The sequence below is a fragment of the Rutilus rutilus genome, assembly GCF_951802725.1.
Source record: "Rutilus rutilus genome assembly, chromosome: 1".
Classification (NCBI taxonomy): domain Eukaryota; kingdom Metazoa; phylum Chordata; class Actinopteri; order Cypriniformes; family Leuciscidae; genus Rutilus; species Rutilus rutilus.
In genome coordinates, this window is record NC_140209.1 from 38,960,295 (window position 1) to 38,980,653 (window position 20,359).

General features: G+C 38.3%; 1 protein-coding gene across 2 annotated transcripts; it reads right to left on the bottom strand.

The window, feature by feature from the left end:
* Positions 1 to 3,293: 3,293 nt before the first annotated feature.
* On the bottom strand, positions 3,294 to 18,421 carry ezh1 (enhancer of zeste 1 polycomb repressive complex 2 subunit). Of its 2 annotated transcripts, none has more exons than XM_084427873.1 (20): positions 18,104 to 18,421; positions 16,685 to 16,832; positions 14,070 to 14,189; positions 11,938 to 12,060; positions 11,412 to 11,529; positions 10,599 to 10,808; positions 9,920 to 10,022; positions 8,089 to 8,252; positions 7,682 to 7,773; positions 7,423 to 7,576; positions 6,787 to 6,968; positions 6,187 to 6,278; positions 6,034 to 6,062; positions 5,380 to 5,505; positions 4,910 to 5,088; positions 4,650 to 4,745; positions 4,424 to 4,505; positions 4,256 to 4,336; positions 4,082 to 4,166; positions 3,294 to 3,999 (listed from the first exon to the last, which is right to left on the bottom strand). In XM_084427873.1, the coding sequence occupies exons 2-20, from the start codon at positions 16,817 to 16,819 to the stop codon at positions 3,942 to 3,944; spliced, it is 2,229 nt and encodes a 742-aa protein (XP_084283999.1). In that variant the 5' UTR covers positions 16,820 to 16,832; positions 18,104 to 18,421; the 3' UTR covers positions 3,294 to 3,941. The 2 variants fall into 2 exon arrangements, with proteins under 2 accessions (XP_084283999.1, XP_084284000.1); XM_084427874.1 differs by lacking the exon at positions 18,104 to 18,421 and adding an exon at positions 17,406 to 17,497.
* Positions 18,422 to 20,359: the final 1,938 nt, after the last annotated feature.

Genomic DNA, 20,359 nt, shown 5'->3' on the forward strand with positions numbered 1-20,359 from the left:
ATAATACTTTTTTTTCTTCAGTAAAAATGGTAATGGGGTACTTTAGCCTTATTGATGGGCCTATCATGTACACAAGACGAAAGTTTGGGAACTGTTCTGGACAGACTGCACTTTTATAGTGTGTTTATCTTCTGCTGGCTGAATGTGTTTACTTGTAGTTGTGGAGTCTACAATCTATAGGGCCTATATATTGATCCGGGAAAAAAACCCAAAAAGTAAACAGACTGTTCCTGTTTTAGCTTTGGTTCAATAATTGAGTGACAGAAACACTAAAATGACATCTTTAGAATATAGAGGAACAGCAAACTTAACATGTTATACAAATTGCAATCTGGTTGTTTAAGGAAGTTCAAAACGAGACCATCCAGATTTTGGACAGAAACAGCTGATATGTTTGCGCAAGGTCATGATCGAAAGACTTGACAAGTTCAGCACAAATCTGGTTATTGTGCTCGAGAGGCTTTCACACATCCCAGACTGAAGTCCGTGGATGGAAGACTCCCATGTATAAAGTCATGGTTTATTATAAATTCATTCATGCATTTGCTGTAGGACATCATTATTGCTGCTGCTGCTGCTTCTTAGCTGTTTTGATGGCGGTCTTACCCAGAGCTTAGATCACTTTCATCGTCTTTCAGGATGTAAAATGAGCTATTAAAACAAAACAAAAAAAGAGCAAATAAGGTAGAACACATATTATCTTTAGAAGCTATGCATTTTGCATGACTACTGCACTTTTCATCGAAATGCAATAAGAAAAAGAAGAATCCGCTGCTTCCAGTGCCAGGCACATGTTCTTTAGTCTGTTTCTTTAACAGAGCCATAAGAGCTTTTATCAAAGAGATTGCTAAATATTCACCCACAGATTATGCTGTTAATGTATATGTATAAATAAAGTGTACTTCTCTTTTTATCGTTCTAATTTGTATAAAAAAGGCAGGCAAGTGAGACTATTTTGAATAGACGAGTGTTGAATAAGTTCAGCTTTAACCTCATGACCTCTGCCAGGTTTCTAAACCTCTTTTGTCTCTTCTGTTAATCTTTTTTCATTATGTATCCCTCATTCTTTTACTACTTCCCTTCTATCATCCCCTAAACCAGTGGAATATAGACTTTCAATTCATTTTTACTTTGAAAAGAGTCTTGAATGAAGAATGAAATGCTATTAAATTGCACAGGGATGAACACCTTTCAAAGTCTCCTCATACTTGATATTTCTTTAAAAAGTGAGTCAGACTGGTATTTTTCAAATGAATGTTCACGTGACATGAGAAGACAGCGGCCGGTGTAAATGGCTGGTGTTCAGCACTAGTTTGTGTGATGTATGGTTGACTAAATGAGGTCTCTGTCAATGCTTTAACCAGCTGCAGCTAAAATGAATGTTACCTCACTGACATACATTTAACTGGATGTTTGAAGAAAACCACATCAGTGATCAGCATGTGGAGGTCTGTTTGCTTCATTTGGAGAAATGTATCAATAGATTCGTGACATTTTACATGTAATTCACTGTGAAATATTGTCTTTCTCATCTTTTCCAAATGCACATACATACATGCACTCCCGTTTGACCAAATCGGAAATTATGATATTTGTTGATATACCATTATTTACTTTTCAGTACATTACCATTCAAAAGTTTAGGGTCAGTAAGATTGTGTTTTCAAGGATCCATTATATTGATCTAAAGTGACAGTAAAGACATTTATATTGTTAAAAAAGATTTATATTTCAAATAAATGATGTCCTTTTGGACTTTCTATTCATAAAAGAAAAAGTGCATCACGAAGCAGCACAATAGTTTTGAACATTGATAATAATAAATGTTTCTCGAGCAGCAAATCATCATGTTAGAATGATTTCTGACAGATCATGTGAGACTGGAGAGTGAAAATTCAGCTTATTTTTAATGTAATATTTCACATTATTACTGTTTTACAGAATTTTGGATCAAATGAATGCAGTCTTTGTGAGAATAAGAGACTCAAAGACCCTGAACTTTTGATGGATAGAGAAAATGGCATCTGCTGAGAGTAAATATGAATGCTTCTGATATTATTTCCTTTCTAGGATTCATGCTAACTTTGACTTTAGAGCTACTAACACAAAGGTTGCAGATTCAGTCTTATGTTGAGGTGATGATCGCAATCATCTTTTATTACCACTGTGCCCGTGAGTTTGATTCAGGGTAATTGTAGGTCCTGTGAATGTGAAACATCTGCCGAAATTATTCCTGTGATAACGCCCAAGGCAAAAGATCAACTAGCTTTGTGAGATCAGACAAAAACATTATAATGCTATCCCTCAAAGTCTTACAAGGAGGTATTTTCAGCTTTGTGGTCAGGTGTGACAAGGTGTTCATTTTGAGTTTTCTTCATTCTTTAGTTCTGGTTTTGATTGTCATTCTCACTGTAAATGACCATGACTGTAGAAACAACACATCCCAAATGACACTTTAATAAAAAGTCTGAAGGAAACGGACTCTTTCTATAATGAATCATTTCAGACAGACGCAGACATGATTCATGTCTTGAGTTAAACGTGTCAAACACGTCACTACATTTTCTACATGTATACCTGCTTTTAAACACGTCTGTAAATTCGATTGCACTCGACTTTTTCCAGAAAGCTCTTTTCTGTGGGCTTCGGTGTTTTGGTAAAGCCCACAGATAAAAATGCAACTAAATTTACAAGACACTAGGAATTCTTTTCTCAGCATGTATTTCCATTTAGTGGACACGTGAAGTGCCGTTACAATCTAGGGCATATTAAACAAATATGGTAATTTGGTTTAGCTCTTTATTTTACATAAAATGGTACAATGAAACCAAAACCCTAACCCTTGTTAGGCCTATTTTGTACACTCACTCTTAAAAAAGCCTGCTAAACAATATCCTTTAGCTCACAGTTCACATTCAGTCTGTCGGTTTATATGGTTACTTGTTTTGTTTATTTCTACACAACATTAACAATATTTAACCTCATACAGTTTAAGCAGAAATGAAGATTAACTGCCTTAGTGCTATGTTAGTTAGAATAGTAATCTGACAACATGAGCCAGCTTTGTGCAATACAGCAAGCAGCTTACAGCAGATAGAGATAGATAGATAGATAGATAGATAGATAGATAGATAGATAGATAGATAGATAGATAGATAGATAGATAGATAGATAGATAGATAGATAGATAGATAGATAGATAGATAGATAGATAGATAGATAGATAGATAGGGACTGCAAGAGCAATGCACATTACAGTAACAGGCTAACATCAAATGACATCTGGTTGCAGACAAGTTTACTGAAGTTTATTCTAGAAAGAGAAGATACTGACCTGACTGACTATAAGTGCAAATGTAACAATGAAATATTGCTTGATGTTTTGCACTACCGAATATTTTGACCAGAAACAACAACGACGGCTAGGTGTGATGCATTCAGTTTTCAGTTAATATATATTGAGCATATAGAGGTTATAGCTATTTAAAAAAAAAAAAAAAAAATGGTTTACAGAGCCTTTTGAATGGAGAGATTGAATGTATTACAAAACAAAAAAACTTCAAGACAATTGTCTGAACTGGCATTCTTCCTTCCATGACAGAGAAAATGATGCCACCTATCAATATCCTGTGGAATTGGCGATATAGTGCAAATGTGGAGGAGTGGATTTGTCGATTTGAGGACGCCTTTTGGTTTCTTCAATGTCATTACAAATATCATCACAAAAAAAGTACACAAAAAACGCTTGTTCAGACAATTCAGTTAAACCACAGGTTAAGATAGTGACATTACCCTCTGAATGCATCATCAGATCGATCTGTGATGTCGTTACAAAATCATGCCTCATGGGAATTCTTAAATCTCACCCTCAGTGAAGTGCAAAGCATTGTGGGTAGGCAAACATGTTACCAGCTAAATGCGGACACGCTCAAGATGCATATTTACACGTCGGTTTCCCTCTCAATGCCCACATACTTCAATGCATCCGCTTGACTGTACCTAAGAAACAGGAAAAATAAAATAACGTCGCAAAATCATCGATCTCATTAGAATGCATATATGAGTGTTTAACAAAACCTACCTGTAATCAAAAAAGAGCTCTTCTCCTTGTTGTATGGAGCGCTTGGCAAAGATTCCAATGCGGTGATCACCGTTAACCATGACAACTGCAATAATAACCAGTGTCAGACATGATTAATAGCTTCAACTCAGTGTTGTCTTTGCACATTGATAAGTATATGATGAAATAAAGTACCTTTTGCGTAACAGTTGGGGTTGACAGAGTGGTTGGCGAATCGTATTTTATTCCCCTTTCGAGTGGCATCCACTACAAAGTCTGGAATAAAATGAAAACACTTGTGAAAACCAATTTATAATATAATATAATATACATATAATATAACATAATGAATCAAGCCAGTACCATTGTTCAAGTTGAACAGAAAGCTGGACATGTACTTGTCATAGATTCTGCCCCTCCGGTCTGCTTCATCCTGGGAAATAAGCTACACACACACACACACACACACACACACACACACACACACACACACACACACACACACACACACACACACAAACAATGCATTAATCAGATCACTAAGAATGTAACAGAAGAATCACAGAATCGAATGCTTATTTCCACACACCTCTCCACAGTACTCAGAGATTAACTCGTTCTTCTGGGCTGGCTCTTTGATAAATGTACCCCACCCTGCAACATCAGATGGGGCCAGGAGCAGGTGCTGGCAAACAGGTTAAACAACATTCACGTGACTAAAGCATCTTTAGTTATTTCACTTTGATTGTAAGAAAGATTAGTGCATACATTTGTTACTGTCCTCCACAGACAGATACACAGACACGCGTGTTGATTATTCAGTGTCACTGAAAAGTAGTTCATTCATACCTTCTTATGTCCTCTCTGGATGCTGCAGTTCTTGCAGGAGACCTGTTTGCTGTCCCAGTGGTCTGCGGCCCCACAGGTCATGCAGAGGTCAGGGTCACACTCCCGCACCGCCAGGTAACACGGACACTGCTTGGTGTTACATTGAGTCTTGCAGCGACAGCCAGGAAACCGATTCTGACCTAGAACCAAAACACAGAGCAAAACTAGGTCACAGTGACCTGTGAATGTTTGAGATGTAACTAAAATTAAAAGAAATAAATGTTCAAAATGACATAATTTTAGCGAAGGTCAAAATGGTATGGGGACTTTTTAAAGAAAGTGTTTCATTTCTTCACCGCAATGCATCACTAGTGATCTGATGTTGTTTTGTTGTCGCCCCCTAGTGGTGTGCAGATATTAAGGAACTCATTACTCATGTCTATACTTCTTGTATTTGCATGTTTGTGCATGTTCATTTGTGTTGAACTCACACTCTCGATTGCACTGGCAGAATTTCTCACAAAAGTTTTGTGTCACCACACATGGACAGGAACTATCACACGGGTGCTCGGGGTGGTCACATGGCTGATAATTGTACACTTGATTGGATGAGTTGTCTGCACAACAAACAGGGAGATAAAGAAGAGTAATAACCAAGGTTCCCATGCAATTTGAACAAAGACATTCCATTATGTTTCCAGTCATTTGTGATTGCTGCATAAAGATAAAACAAAAACAAAAAACATTTCTAACATTAACAGAGATAAATGCTGTAAATTGTTGTTCACTGTTATTTCATAATACCTAATGCATTAACTAACTTTTTAATTTTTTTAACCTATTGTAAAACGTTACTGCAATTTTGTATATTCAATAAGTATATGTAGTAGAATTTAATATTTTAGAACTGAATTATATTGACTACAGATAATAGGCCTTTTGCCATGTTGTATAATGCACATAAACAAAACAGACCATTAATTTAATAATTGCAATAATTTGTCTGACTACTAATCGCCAGCCATAATGCCATAATCGCCCCAACTATAGAAGTCTCCATGACTTTTCCTTCTGTTTGTCCATTCCTGAACCTGCCAAGCCACTAAAACCACGTCTAAGTCTGGTGTTTTAGTTGAGAGTCTTACCTTTCTTCAGCTGTATCTTTGCCCATAATCTATCAAAAAAACAAAAACACTGTTGAACTCTAGTGTTCGTATTTTGTATCTTCGTATGTTCGTATCTTACTACAGCATGAATCTGATTGGCAGGTGAAGGTGGAGAGTGTGTGAACATCTTGCCTGTGCTTTCGTTTTTTCTTCTGAGGTGAAATCCCACCATCCTCCAGGGGAACACGGTGAATCAGCATCTCTTTCACTGCAAACTCGTAGACCTGACACAAACACACAGAGACATAAGCACAGACAGAGCATTGCAACATGTACATTCCCCCACACACACCGCAACACTTAATGGGCGTTAGTCAGTACTTTGAAACCCAACTGAGACGTAACCACTCATTATCATGTTGATCTTTGCCATATGAGCTCGCACACACACACACTCAAAACAAGGCTCTTCTAGAAAAAGATTTGGACCATTCCCTAAATAAAAGAAAAACACACGATTTGAGGTAATCACATTTCCAGTTAGCCAAACCACATGTCTTTCTGGGAAAAACTCACAGGCACACATGCACACAGCCCTACATTTAAACAGTCTTTGCTTTTGAGTAAATTCTGTAGAACTTTCTGCACTTTCAATATGATTGCATTCACTTTAAATCTGCAGTAATGTACTCCTTTACAAAGGTACATCATCAAACAAGCATGATTTGCTTATAAAACTTATAGCAAAAATTACATATTTGACCACCTGTTCTTTGTCATTTTTGAACATACCTCTCTACACGTCTTGGTGCCAATCAGTCGTGCAATAGAGCAGAAGTTGTTGTAATATGTGCCGCGCAGAACTCTAAACAGAGACTCCTCTGCTCCGCCCCACTGAGGCGGCGGCTTGGACTCCTCTGCTCCTTCCTCTCCTGGTCTCAGTTTGGTGGGACTGGGACACTGAGAGTTACTCTCTGACACACGAACATTCACACAGGTAAATGTGAGGTTTTTATCCAGCATTTATTTGAAGTATAAATCTGTATCATTATAAATGCTCTGGTGCAATACAGTCAAACAACTATGGAAGCTTGTTTCCGCCACAGAATAAAACATTTTAAAAGATAACTGCGACTTTTTCATCTCACAATTGCGAGTTTACATCTTTACATCTCTAAAGTCGCAATTGTGTCTTATAAAGTCAGAATTGCGAGATATTAACTCTCAATTCGGAGAAAAAAAAGTCAGAATTGTGACATAATTTATTCTGTGGCGGCAAGAGTTCTTTTTTTTATTATGGCAATTCTATTTTTAGCAATGGAAAGTTTATTATTTTGGTCTTTATTAACCCTTTATCCACTGTGACTGTACATTAAGGTGTGGATATGTTTTGTATGTTTGTGTTTATGCACATTGGTGTGTGTGTACCTGAGGAGCTGGTATCGTGGTCGCTGTCTCCTTCTTTTCCGTCCTCACCGGAGCCTGTGCGGCCACATGAACTTGAGGGGCGGGGCTGTCGGCGTCGATGCCGGGGCCTTTGAGACCTCAGTATGTTTAGATCAGCAAACTCTTTTGCCCCTTTCTGTGACCAAAAGAAGGGTGAAAGATAAAGATTATTAATAAGTAAATAGGTTCTAATTCAATTATAAATTGACAGTAAAGTCATGAAATCGTTAGAAAACTGTACCTGCAGCAGGAAGCAGTCCAGTCCACAGGGCTCTGTCTCCATTCGGATCTCTTTATTCTTCCTCTTATATACATTAGGAGATGCATGGAAAGCTGAGCACAAACAACATGAACGTTTCATTTGCGCCCATTCTGAGAGATTCGATCACAAGTGGTCAGCACTAAATACAGTGGTAAATAAGGCCCAAAACCCCATTTGGAGGCAGTCAAAAACATGTGTGACTACATCACATTTGTAGTATAAATCTTGGCTGACCACTTGTGATCAGATCATTTGAGACTAACTTTAATGGCTGTTTTAAACAGCTATCTGTATGTTTGATTCACTGATCAAGACTGTACAATATGACAATAAAACATCAAAATAATTTGCAATGCAGACTAGAGAAGAACATTATAATGTCTTACGGTGCAAGAAGCAGTCATATTTAAAGCAGCGGCGACAGAAAAGTGTATGAAAAGAGTGCAGACTTTGCTCTCTCTGAACAGATTTGGCAAAGGGGCCGTCTATGCTGGGCGTGCAGAGAGGAGGCAACTTCACAGGGCTGGACGGCTCCAGGAGATCCTTATACCTGCAAGAGAGAGAAAAATACAGTTACATTATTACTTGCAATAGCAGCAAACAAAATTGCAAATCTAAAACTGTATGAACGCGTGATATTCAGAGCATCAGGACGTCATGAGCTGTATATGAAAACGTGGGGTCCCTTTCTCGCCCTGACTGAGAATGTATCATGAAATGAGAAATGCTAATCTACATTTAGACTGTTCAAAAGTTTGGGGTCTCATGTTCACCAAGGCTGCATTTATTTGATTTGAGAAAAATACAGTAAATAATATTGTAAAATATTATTACAACCTAAGATAACCGTTTTCTATTTGAATATATTTCAAAATTTAATTTATTAATGTAATTGAATTTTCAGCATCATTACTCAAAAAACCTGTCATATTATTATCATCAATGTTGAAAACAGTTGTGCTGCTTAATATTATAGAAACCATGATTCGTATTTTAAAGATTATTTGATGAATAGCAAGTTCAAAAGAATCATTATACATGTCTTTACTGTCACTTTTGATAATTGTATGTATCATTGATCATTTGACAATAAAAGTATTCACGAAATAAAGACTTACTGACCCCTAATCTTTGAATGGTAGTGTATGTGGGAGTACGGTGCATTATATGAGGATTTAGAGTCTGTGAATCAATTTGTCCTAGTGTCAAAGATCAGTAGATACTTTTAGCATTAGTTCACCCAAAAAATTAAGGGTAACTCTTTCCTTAAAGCCTACTTACTGACCCTCGTGTTGTTCAAAAAACATTATTAACAGCCATGGTCTGTTACATTATTAACAGCCATGGTATATTTTTTGTTCCAAGAAAAAAAAAAAAATAATGTTTGTGGTGAATAAAATGATGACAGAATATTCTGTTATGGATGACCTGTCCCTTTAAAGTACTGAATTAGTTTTACAATAACAAATCAGGCCATTTAATACAACTCTCGCCCACAGATTTCCCCAAGCCAGCGGAAAGAAATAAAATGAGCACAGCTGGTGGAATGAACAATGATGACATGAAACAGTAAACAGTTGGATGATAATGCAGACTGTGACGGGTTTTTGTTTCCACTGCTGCTGCGAGGGCTGCACAGCCAGCTGACAGCAGAGCCAGAGGAGCTTCCCATGAACCTTCATTTACCACGGCTTTAAATTGGCATGACATATTCTTTCCTACTCAAGTGAAGAATGTGCATGCATGTTAGGTTTGCCATTATGGTTGTATAAGCTTGTTGAATAAAGCTTATTTGGGGGAACTGCATTGTTCACATTGTGTGCAACTTTGAGATTAAATCAAAATAAGTTAAAATTAAATGAATTGGATTTATTTGGACTGAACTGAAAATCCATCTAAAACAAGCTCTCCTGTTTGTCCAGATAATGGAAGACAGGGGAGTGTTCAGAAAATCAGAAAAGAAAGAAACATTTGAAAAGAGTTATTCAAATACACAGTTCACATTTACATATACTAAAGTTTCACTATTAAAGAGATCAGATGTTGACAGATGTCGTGGGATCGACGCACTACATGTTGCACATTTGGGAGAGGCAGGTTTGAATCCAGCCTGCTTCACATTCTAATCTCATTCCTTTCTAAAAGGGAAGTCTAAACACACACACACACACACACACACACACACAAAGGGTTCAGATGTTCAATAGTGTGGCCTACTTGTTCTTCAGCTCCTCCATGGTGCCTTTGTATGGAAACATGGACGCAATAGCTGTGAAAATCTTGTCGTGAGGAATCTTCTTATTGGTGGACAGCTCTCTTCCTGGTGATGGAAAAGCATTAATAAAATCAGCATTGTCCAGAATTTGACTTATAAAGTAAAAGCAGACTAGTGTTTAAGTGTGTGTGTGTGTGCGTGCATGTTTCCCCTGCTGTGGAGTAAGGGTCAGTGTGTACTGTAATGGGATTCTGGCCTAAAACAAACTGAGTGAACAAACAGGTTTACCCAGCTCTCACAGGGAATAGAGGCGACGCTCAGAGCAAACAATTGTACGCAGACACAGACACACTGATGGGCAACACATGTGCGTTCTAGTCTATTTGTTGTTCAACCAGTGAAATTCAACTGAAAATTGTCTTTTAAAAGCCCTAATTCTATGGTAATTTGATACAGCATATGGCCATTAAACTTTATTTATTTATTGGTTTAAAGATCAAAATACAATTGGTTTTGTACAAAATACAAAAAACACAATACCATTACACAATTCAGGTCATTAGTCAGTAAACTCAACTTTCCTTTAAAAATGAATACAATTAAATGAAATAATTTAAACAAACAAATAATAGCTTTATCCAATTTTATTTTATTTCTTTTTTCTGTTCAAAACCAACTCACCTTCAGCAGTGCTCCTCTTTCTCTTGAACAAGCCAACTATTGACTCCTCTGGTCCTTCTGCAGCACTTTTCTGCATGCCTTGCTCATCCTCCTCCTCCTTATTCTCTGCACTCTCTCTGGGCTCTTCCTCCTCTTCTTCCTCTGGGTCCGAGTATTGGCTCAATGCCTCCACCAGCTCCTTAAAGATCTCATCATTTATGAATCCTCCCTCTGTTATCAAGGTACAAGATACTTATGTACACCACACTGCCAGTCTAACATTCACAAACATATGATATATTGATATCACAACTGGAACAGCATTACATTACTACTGAAAAGTTTAGGTTACTATTGAAAAAATGCAGAACTTTTTATTCATCAAAGAATCCTGAAAAAATGTTACGCAGCACAACTGTTTTCAAAATTGATTATAATAAGAAATATTAGACTGATTTCTGAAGGATCATGTGATACTGATGACTGGAGTAATGATGCTGAAAATTCAGCTTTGATTCACAGGAATAAACTGTATTTTAATCGAAAACAGTTCTTTTACATTGTAATAATATTTCACAATATGACTGTTTTTATTGTATTTTCCATCAAAAAATGCAGCCCAAACTTTTGATGGTAGTATATGTTAGGATTAAGTGGTTGAATAACATGGTAATAACTGTCAAATAATTTTATAGCCATTTTTATTGAAACTTATTCACTTTCTTTACTCTTGCGTCTTTAAAATGTTCAGGTCTTTCTAGAAGAGATTCAGTCCAGTTCTAGTGACGCCTCTGGTAATGAGTGTAAATACGTACAGTATTCTGTGATGCTCACCTCTGTCACCATGCACTCCGTCATAATTGTCAATAAGCTCTTCCAGGAAAGCCTCATCCTGTTCCAACACCTCGTCTCCCATGTAGGGGATATTATGCAGAAACGTCTCATCTTCCACCTCAGAAACAAAAACAGGGGGAAAAGACGTCAGGAAGAAGGCTGTGATTTTTCACTGCATTAGTGAGTTTTTTAAATGAGAGAGAAATGCACGATATTGTAAATGTGTATTGCGAGTGGGTGTTTTTGTATATGCCTATATTTGTGCCTGTAAGCGAGTGTAGGCGTTTAAAGACGCACATCCTCCTCTACCTGAGAGATGATTTCAAAAACACATGCTTAGGGCTGTCAGAACATGTGAATGCGCTGCTGCAGGGTGACCTACTTTCAAAATGACCAGTGCCATAAAATTATGCTTTTCTCTCTCCTTCTTATTCTGCAGACGCAGGCTGCTAATGGTGATCACGATTGAGTGCTTTTAATGTGTTAATGTGTGTGTGTGTGTGTGTTTATTGTCCACATCCAGTACCATGAAGTTCTGCTGCAAAGGGGACCAGGAGTACATGAATGGTATCCCAGCAACAGTTGTCAAGGGACGCATGGCAACTGCCTGGTTCGGAAAGGACGGAAAGCCAAACTCTACCATGCACAACTGTGATCGGAAAAGAAAAGGAACACAGGAAAACAGATGATAAGTCAAAGTGTCACACAAAACTATTAGAGAACTGTTATATATATTAATTAGCCAATGTAATTTGAAAATATTAATTTTATATTAGTTGAATTTCTCAGATTACAAACAGATCACTGAATAAAAAGAAATAATTATCTACTATTAAAGGAAATTTTCACCCAAAAATTTTAATTCTGTAATAATTTACCATCATGCTAATGCAAACCGAAATTACTTACTTTATCAGGAAAACAAAAGAAGTTAAATTTCTATATTTGTCACTCCTTTCCATGCATTTTACAATAAATATATGGACTGAGGCTTTCAAAAAGGATGTACAAACATAATAAAAGTAGTATTTTCAATGCATGCACTGTAATCCAAGTCTGAATTTTCTGAAGCCATATTTTAGTTGTAAATCGTTTGAATCAAGTTGAACTGATGAGGCTAATTTGTGGCAAAATCATTTCAATCATGAGTGAATTATTTAACCAGCATTTATTGGCATGGGGCATGGAATGTACATATGTTTGATTTTGGCGGACAAAATCTGCTACGCTGCTGAGCAAATACAAGAATTTGTTCACCTTAGTCAAAATAACATGCAGAAAGTACTGTTGCTGCAAGAATATATTAAAACCCCTATAGCAGATCTCTACAGGTGGCACTGGGGAGGAGGAGGGGTAAACAGAAGTTTTCATAATCGTGCAGCAGGGAGATCGCAGGCTAGGGTATGAAATATATGTGGTTATGTGGATTAGGAAGTACGCCTGGTTGGCTAATGCCACTGCGCTAGTCCGCTAGAGGAACAAATCAGTGCACGGTAAGAGTTTCATGACTTAACTATGTATTTAGACCAGTTTTGTGTACTAGATCAACTGATTCATTGAAAAGATTCACAATTCATAAACGTTTCTCTCATAAACATGGCAATGAGATCAAAGGTGGATATCAAAAGTGTTAGAGACTTATATTTTTTGTCTGTTCATCACTCAAAGCTTGTATGGCTTCAGAAGGAAAATAATGCACTAATCATACAGACCATTTATGATACCTATATAACTTTATTGTGTCCTTTTTGAAGCTTGAAAGCATCAGTCCCGCTTTACTGCAATTGCATGGGAATACTAGAACAAGTTCTAGTTGTTCATACTAGACCAACATGAAGGTAAATAATGAAAGTGTTTACATTTTGGGGGTGAACTATCCCTTTAAAATATTACACCAAATCAGTGACACAAACTATTAGATAGAATAATCAAATTGGGTACAAATGTGTACTAGTCGATATACATTTGCAATTGTGATTTGTGATCATAATCCACTAATCAAAAAAATATTTGGTTTGGTGTATCTAAAGAACTTAAAGTATGGTATTGTTTTGCAGAGCTGTTGCATGCAGGATCCAGCTGTGCTGGTATGTGGAGCAGTCTCTCTGTTTTCCACAGAGAACTAAGCTTTGCTGTGCCTGCCGGCTGCTTTTATTGTGGATATCACAGGAGTTTTAGATATTGAGCGCTCACTTGGCAAACATACAAATACATTTTTGGCAACAGAGCATTTTTATAAAGTGAAAAGAAAATCCCACTTTGCTGCATTTTTACCGGTCTACTGGTAATATTTGCCTGGACTAATTAATTAGAGGTTAACTGTGCCACAGTCAGTCCATTAATAACATCATTAAGTTGATCTAAACACTTGTCAGGTAGGATATGATAAAGTGGGTACTGCAGGAAATAAGAAGGCAAACTGTGGCACCTGATCTTGAGTCATTACTGGCATTTTGTTTGAATAAATTAGGTTTGGAAAATGGCAAGGCAAAGCTGACTATGTATTGATTCAGCTCATAAATCAGCTAGAGGGGACAGTCTTGTGCTGAATTAGCAGCAGGTTCAATTCACTGTAAAGCGATCTAGTGTCATAGAGCAGATGCAGGATGACTGACAGCGGTTAGTGGTAGTCAAGGTCCCCGGCTGTGTCATTCTTGCCTTTTTGTTGGGCAGAGAGGTTGTGGACAGAGGAATGGACTGGATTCGGAGCTTGGACCATTCCTCATTCAGCAGCTCAGTTCTTCCTTCAATCTTAAGGCGATTCGACTGGAATAGAGCCTGAGAAAAACACACACACAAAGACTCAGCCTAATAGTTATAAAGACTGAATTACATGCATTGGAAGATACATTTACGAAATTAGAATGGCATAGAAAAATATAGAGAAAAATAAAAGAAAGTAGAATGGTGAAAAAATCTAAAAGATATGCACTACCGTTCAAGTTTGTGGTATGTAAAAATGTTTCTGGTTTTGAAAGAAGTCTCTTATGCTCATCAAAGCTGCATTTATTAAATCAAAAATACATTAAAAACAGTAATATTATTACAATGTAAAATAACTTTTTTCTATTTGAATATATTTTAAAATGTAATTTATTCCTGTGATGGCAAAGCTGAATTTTCAGCATCATTACTCCAGTCTTCAGTGTCACATGATCCTTCAGAAATCAGTCTAAATATGAGGATTTGCTGCTCAAGAAATATTTAGTATTATTATCAATGGTGAAAACATCTGTGTTACGGTGTATGTATGTAGGCAGGAAGACGAAGACACCGAAGAATAAGGTTCCAACACAAAAGTTCACTTTTCATCTAATCCCCAAAAGGTAACATCAGAACAGGTAGCAGGACACTCACACTCACACTCACACTCACACTCACACTCACACTCACACTCACACTCACACTCACACTCACACTCACACTCACTCACACTCACACTCACTCACACTCACTCACACTCACTCACACTCAGTATAACGGTGACTGGACAAGGAGTGTAGGTGAAGGAACAACTTAAGTAGTAAACTCAAACAAGGATAATTAATCAAACACAGCTGACGCATTTGAACTAATAATGACGGTAACCAAGGAGATGGATGAGTGGTGGGAATCTGAACAAGGAAGACATGTGACAAATAAAAACAAACTGAAAGTCCATGAAAACGAAACTAAACTAAACTAAATGGTGACAGAAAGTCCCCTCCGGCAAGGTGCGACCTCGCGCTGTAACGGAACGAAGACAAGAGGGAGGTCTGGGGGGTGCATGGGGAGTTCCAGAGGAGGGCGAGGATGTGGCGAAGAGCTTATGATAGCAGGACAACCATACAAAGGCCTGGTGATGGCAGGACAACGAGACCCAGATGGTACAGGTGGAGGAAGTCTGAGCCAGAGTTCTACATAGCCGACAGTCCACGGCGGAGACGAAGGCGGGAGGAGCCAAGATGTGGTAGTTGTGGCTGTCGATTTCTGGGAGTTGTGGCTGTCGATGACCAACGAAGACGAGTGCCCCGGATCCGAAGGTGCAGACGGAGGGCCGCTGGAGGAGCTGAGTGACATCGCTGGTGCTAGAGACCCAGGCAATGTCACGGCGACGAGCATCATAGGTTGAGCCAGAGTACCCGAGGACTGGGGTGATGCCGTTGAGACTGAGGACAGAGGTGATGCTGATGGGAGGAAGGAGCCCACTGCAGACGTAGGGGAGAAGGGACGGAGCGCAACAGGTATGTCCGTGGCGTAGGTAGGACGATGACTGACCAAAGGGGAGCCGGTGAGACGAGGGAACCCGGTGTAGTCACTAGGCCGAGGGTCCCTAGTGGAGCCGAAGGTGGAAGGAGCCAGGACAGAGCCGACAGGTCACCAGACCGAGATGGAGCGAAGGGATCCGAGGCCGGAGGCAGAGCCGCAGGATCCTCTAGTGCTGGCGCTGCTGCTGGTTGCTCGACCTGCGGCTTGACATCCCGGTAGGGCATCTCCAGAGATGGCGCAGGGCTGCAAGCTTAGCAGTGATAGGGCTGGAGGACTCAACTTTCTAGGCGATGGTGAACTCTGTCCTTTTGGCCTCAGGCTCTGGCTCACACGTCACGGCGGGTGGTCCCTCAACGTTTGCGGGGGGCTCTCGCGCATTCTCCGTGGTCTTCAGGTTCTCGTCGTCGAGAGGGCAGATGACGGCAAGACGAAAAAACCGAGCAGAAAAAGAAAGAAAGCCTGTGTTCCAATCCAAGTTTGGTCCGGTCATCTGTTACGGTGTATGTAGGCAGGAAGAAGAAGACACCGAAGAATGAGGTTTCGACACAAAGTTTACTTTTCATATAATCCCCAACAGGTAGGTGCAGGTAAAGGAACAACTTAAGTAGTAAACTCAAACGAGGATAATAAATCAAACACAGCTGACGCATATGAACTAATAAGGACGGTAACCAAGGAGACGGATGAGTGGCGGTAATCTGAACAAAGACACGTGACAAATTAAAACAAACTGAAAGTCCATGAAACGAAATAAACTGAATGGAATGGTGGCGATCTGTATATTTTTTGAAAGCTGTGATACATTTTTTCAGAATCTTTGATGAATAGAATGTTGTTGTTTTTTTTAAAGAATTTATTGAAATAGAAATCTTTTGTAACATTATAGATGTCTTTACGGTCATAACATTTATGAACAATAGTGTATAAAAAAACTTTGTGAGAAGTGAGAAAAGAAAAATACAGAATAAAATATAGTGAGAGGTCTGACAGAGTAAAAGTAAGTGCAACTGCAAAAGGCCTTCTACCTTGACCTCCTCAGCTTTGCGGAAGCGTTTCAACTGTCTTAATCTCATGTACTCAGACTTGACTCTCTTCTTCCATTCCAGCAGACTGCGGGGAGGCTTTGCAGTGCAGGACCGGGGACCTGACACCTCCTCCATCGCAGGAGCAATGCTTATGTATGTAATAAAAAAAACGTATAGTTTAGCTCACATTCAGAAAACACTGACATAAAGCTGGGGGAAAAAAATGAATGTTTAAGGATTTTATAAAACGTACAACAAATACAAGTTAGGATGTAAAATGAAATATTTCAAATTCATTACTGTCTAGAATTTCTGTCCAAAATGTATAATACATTACATAATGTGTGTGTGTGTTTAATTAATTAATATATATATTTGAAATGTGGTCACTTATTAATAGTTAGTGAGGTAATTGTTATATTTAGGTACTGGGTAGGATTAAGGGATGTAGAATATGATCATGCAGAATAAGGCATTAATATGTGCTTTTTAAGTACTAATAAACAGCCAATATCCTAGTAATATTTATGCAAATAAGCAACCAGTTAATAGTGATAATTGGACCCTAAACAAAGTGTTACCAGAAATTTCAGTCTAAAAAAATATATAGATTTGAAAATACATATAATAATTGTGCATAAAATGTATTCATATTTATTCGCATGATTCTATATCTTCATCTTCATGTGAAACATATACTCTGGGATGTGATAAACGGTACCTTCCAGAAGGGTTCCCGTCAGAAGTGACTCATTCTCTTTCACAGACACACACACACACTCAAGGGACCTATAAATCGCATTCATGACTCAAACTTTATCATTCAGTAGTGACTCGACATAGGACTCACTCACTGCCCCCTGCAGTTCACAAAACACAACTAGCATTCCGCATTATACACCATTTAAAGGTCTCCAATTCAGATTAGTACTTAAGATTAACGAAACTCGATAATCACTTAATTGAAATGGCAAGAACACGTTGGCTGTCAGAGAGCAAAACTGGTTATGCAAACAGCATCCAAGTGACACTGCACTGAAAAACACGCGCTCCTCGCGCGTACACACTGGAAGTGGGCGTGTCTCTCTCGCGAGCTCATTTCACCACGGTGCGGATAAGTGCGTAGTACACTTTTCACCATTTCTTAACCTTCAAATACTGTTTTCTCGAACTTTCGAGAAACTAAAATGAAATATGAAAGGTTTGAAAATGAATAACGTAAGACGGGCCACGAACGAAAGCGTTCATAATGAAGGACGCTAAGCGTCAACAACGCCACACGTTGAAAATATTTGCACGAGACGCTGTGAAGCAAACGATACACGCTGAGACGATTTAAACATGTCGTGCGCACGTGCTCTTTCTCTCTCGCACATGCTGGATAACGATACTTATTATCGCTGTCGCAGTTTGAAATACCTTAAGAGTCCCTGGCTTCTCCTTCCTTTAAATCCTCGCGAATCAGCTTCGGCTTCAAGTGCGCAGCAAAGAAGTCCGCGTGCCCAAAAACAAACGTCCTATAGTGAAAAACGGCGTCCTGGCTACCGACCCACTGCAGATATCGGTGCCAGAATGTTTGTGTTGACGAGCGCAGGGGATGTGAGGATTCCTCGGTCGTCCGTGAGCATGTCGAGATTGTAGTTGTACAGTTAAGAGCTGCGCACTTGGTTGGCACGGTCAAAGCACAGGGTGACGTCTTTATTATGAACATACTCCAGCTCTCTTTGGCTGGACCACAGGCTGCGAGTGCACTGTGGAGGAAATTAATAATGCAACTTATTTTCTGCATAATTAAAATACTAAATACAAACATATGCATGAGCTCTGACATTTAATTGTCAGAATTTAAAATGATAATTAACCGAATGATAATAATGATTATAGCCTATATGTTTATTATTATTAGTAGTAGTAGTAGTCCCTAAAAGCGTGCTTTATTACAATACTTTTTTTTTAAAGTATTTTAAATATGAAAGTGCTGGTGACAAACAAACAAAAAACGGCTGCCATATAAACCATTTAAGTAAGTAATGTGCTTTATAGCAATACCTAGTCATATAGACGTGATATGTAGGCTACACGTGGATGTTAATATATGCAGAGACAGAAGTCTCCGCGCAAAGGGGCTTGGCTTGAGGATCCAATGCTTGTTGTTTTGACACGGTTCCTTTGAGATCCGCAGCATAGCATGTACTGTTTTCCTCCAGAGAGCGAGCGAGGGCAGCGAGTATGGCAAGCCGTTTTAGCATTAAAGGGATAGTTCACCCAAAAAAAGAAAATTCTGTCATCATTTACTCACCTTCAAGTTGTTCCAAACCTGTATGAGTTTCTTTCTTCTGCTGAAAACCAATGCAGATATTTTGAAGAATCAGACGGTTGATGTGCCCTTAGTAGGCTATGTTTTTCCCATACTGTGGAAGTCAATGGGGTCCATCAACTGTTAGGTTACTGACATTCTTTAAAATATCTTATTTGTAAGATATCCCTAATATTCCTGGCTCTACTAGTTCTAATTCAGGCAAAATTCCAAAACCAGATATCTATTCTGCAATTTTGACTTGTCGTAATTGGAATTAAGATATCTACAACATGATTCTGACAAGTCATAATAGGCCTACATTTGAGATATCGACAATGTTATTCTCACTATAGTCATATTCTCCAATTGACGTCCATTGGAAACTATTTTCCGAAATTAGTTTTAACTAGTAAAAATTGTAATTAAAGATATCTATAATTGTTTTTGTTTTTTTACTAGGAATCATTCTAATTTAAAGATATCTCAAATTTATCTCAAAGTAATGTATTACTCGTCAAATTACAATTGTAGCAGGGGCGTTTCCTCCGAAGAGTCAAGGGAGACAGTGCCTGCTCAAAAAAATTGGATGAGAAAATAATCCATATTGCAAAAATAAAACAACGCAAATATAACAAAGTGTGACATTAAAGACATGACATAATCACTTTTCTAAAGTAACACTGTCTAACAGCGACACCAGCAGGTAAAGTTACAGCGGGAGCCGGCGTCTCTCTTGATTCCCCTGAGCCCGTTGACTTTTAACAGACCCCCTAAAGCCTGCGGTGGATTTGATGGGGGTAATTGAGACTGAATGGGGGAAAGTCACGTGAGAGGAGGCAATGCCTCCATAGCGTTATGATTGGTTATGATTGGATTGGTTCACGCGATAAATCATGCCTCTTGTTTTCGAGCGTGTTCTGCGTTCGTGAATCAGTCTGAACGAACAAAATGATGGTGTTAATGGGAAGGCTAATGAAAAAGTAAGTTAACAGCTCTTTCACTTAGATATCACTGCTTTATGTCATGCCGAAATCAAACTTGAAATGGTCTGAAAACATGATGACTGCAGGTTTTTAGTGAGCAATCAGCTTGGGGAAATTAAAGATAGGCCTACATCTTCGTGCCTGTGGCCAGTGTTTACTGAGCATGACTGATGATCTGAAAATAAGTTGTCGTAGAACAGCTGAACATCAGTTCACAAATAAAATATATTGTTTTTATTATTTTGGAATAAATATAAAAATGCTTAAAACACTAACTTGATGAGATTTATACTTGGTTTTAATCAAAAGAATTGCATAGTTGAATACAAAATAGAATTGTATCTTTTTAATGTAATGTAAAGTCATATTTAACCAGGAAAATGTGACAATATT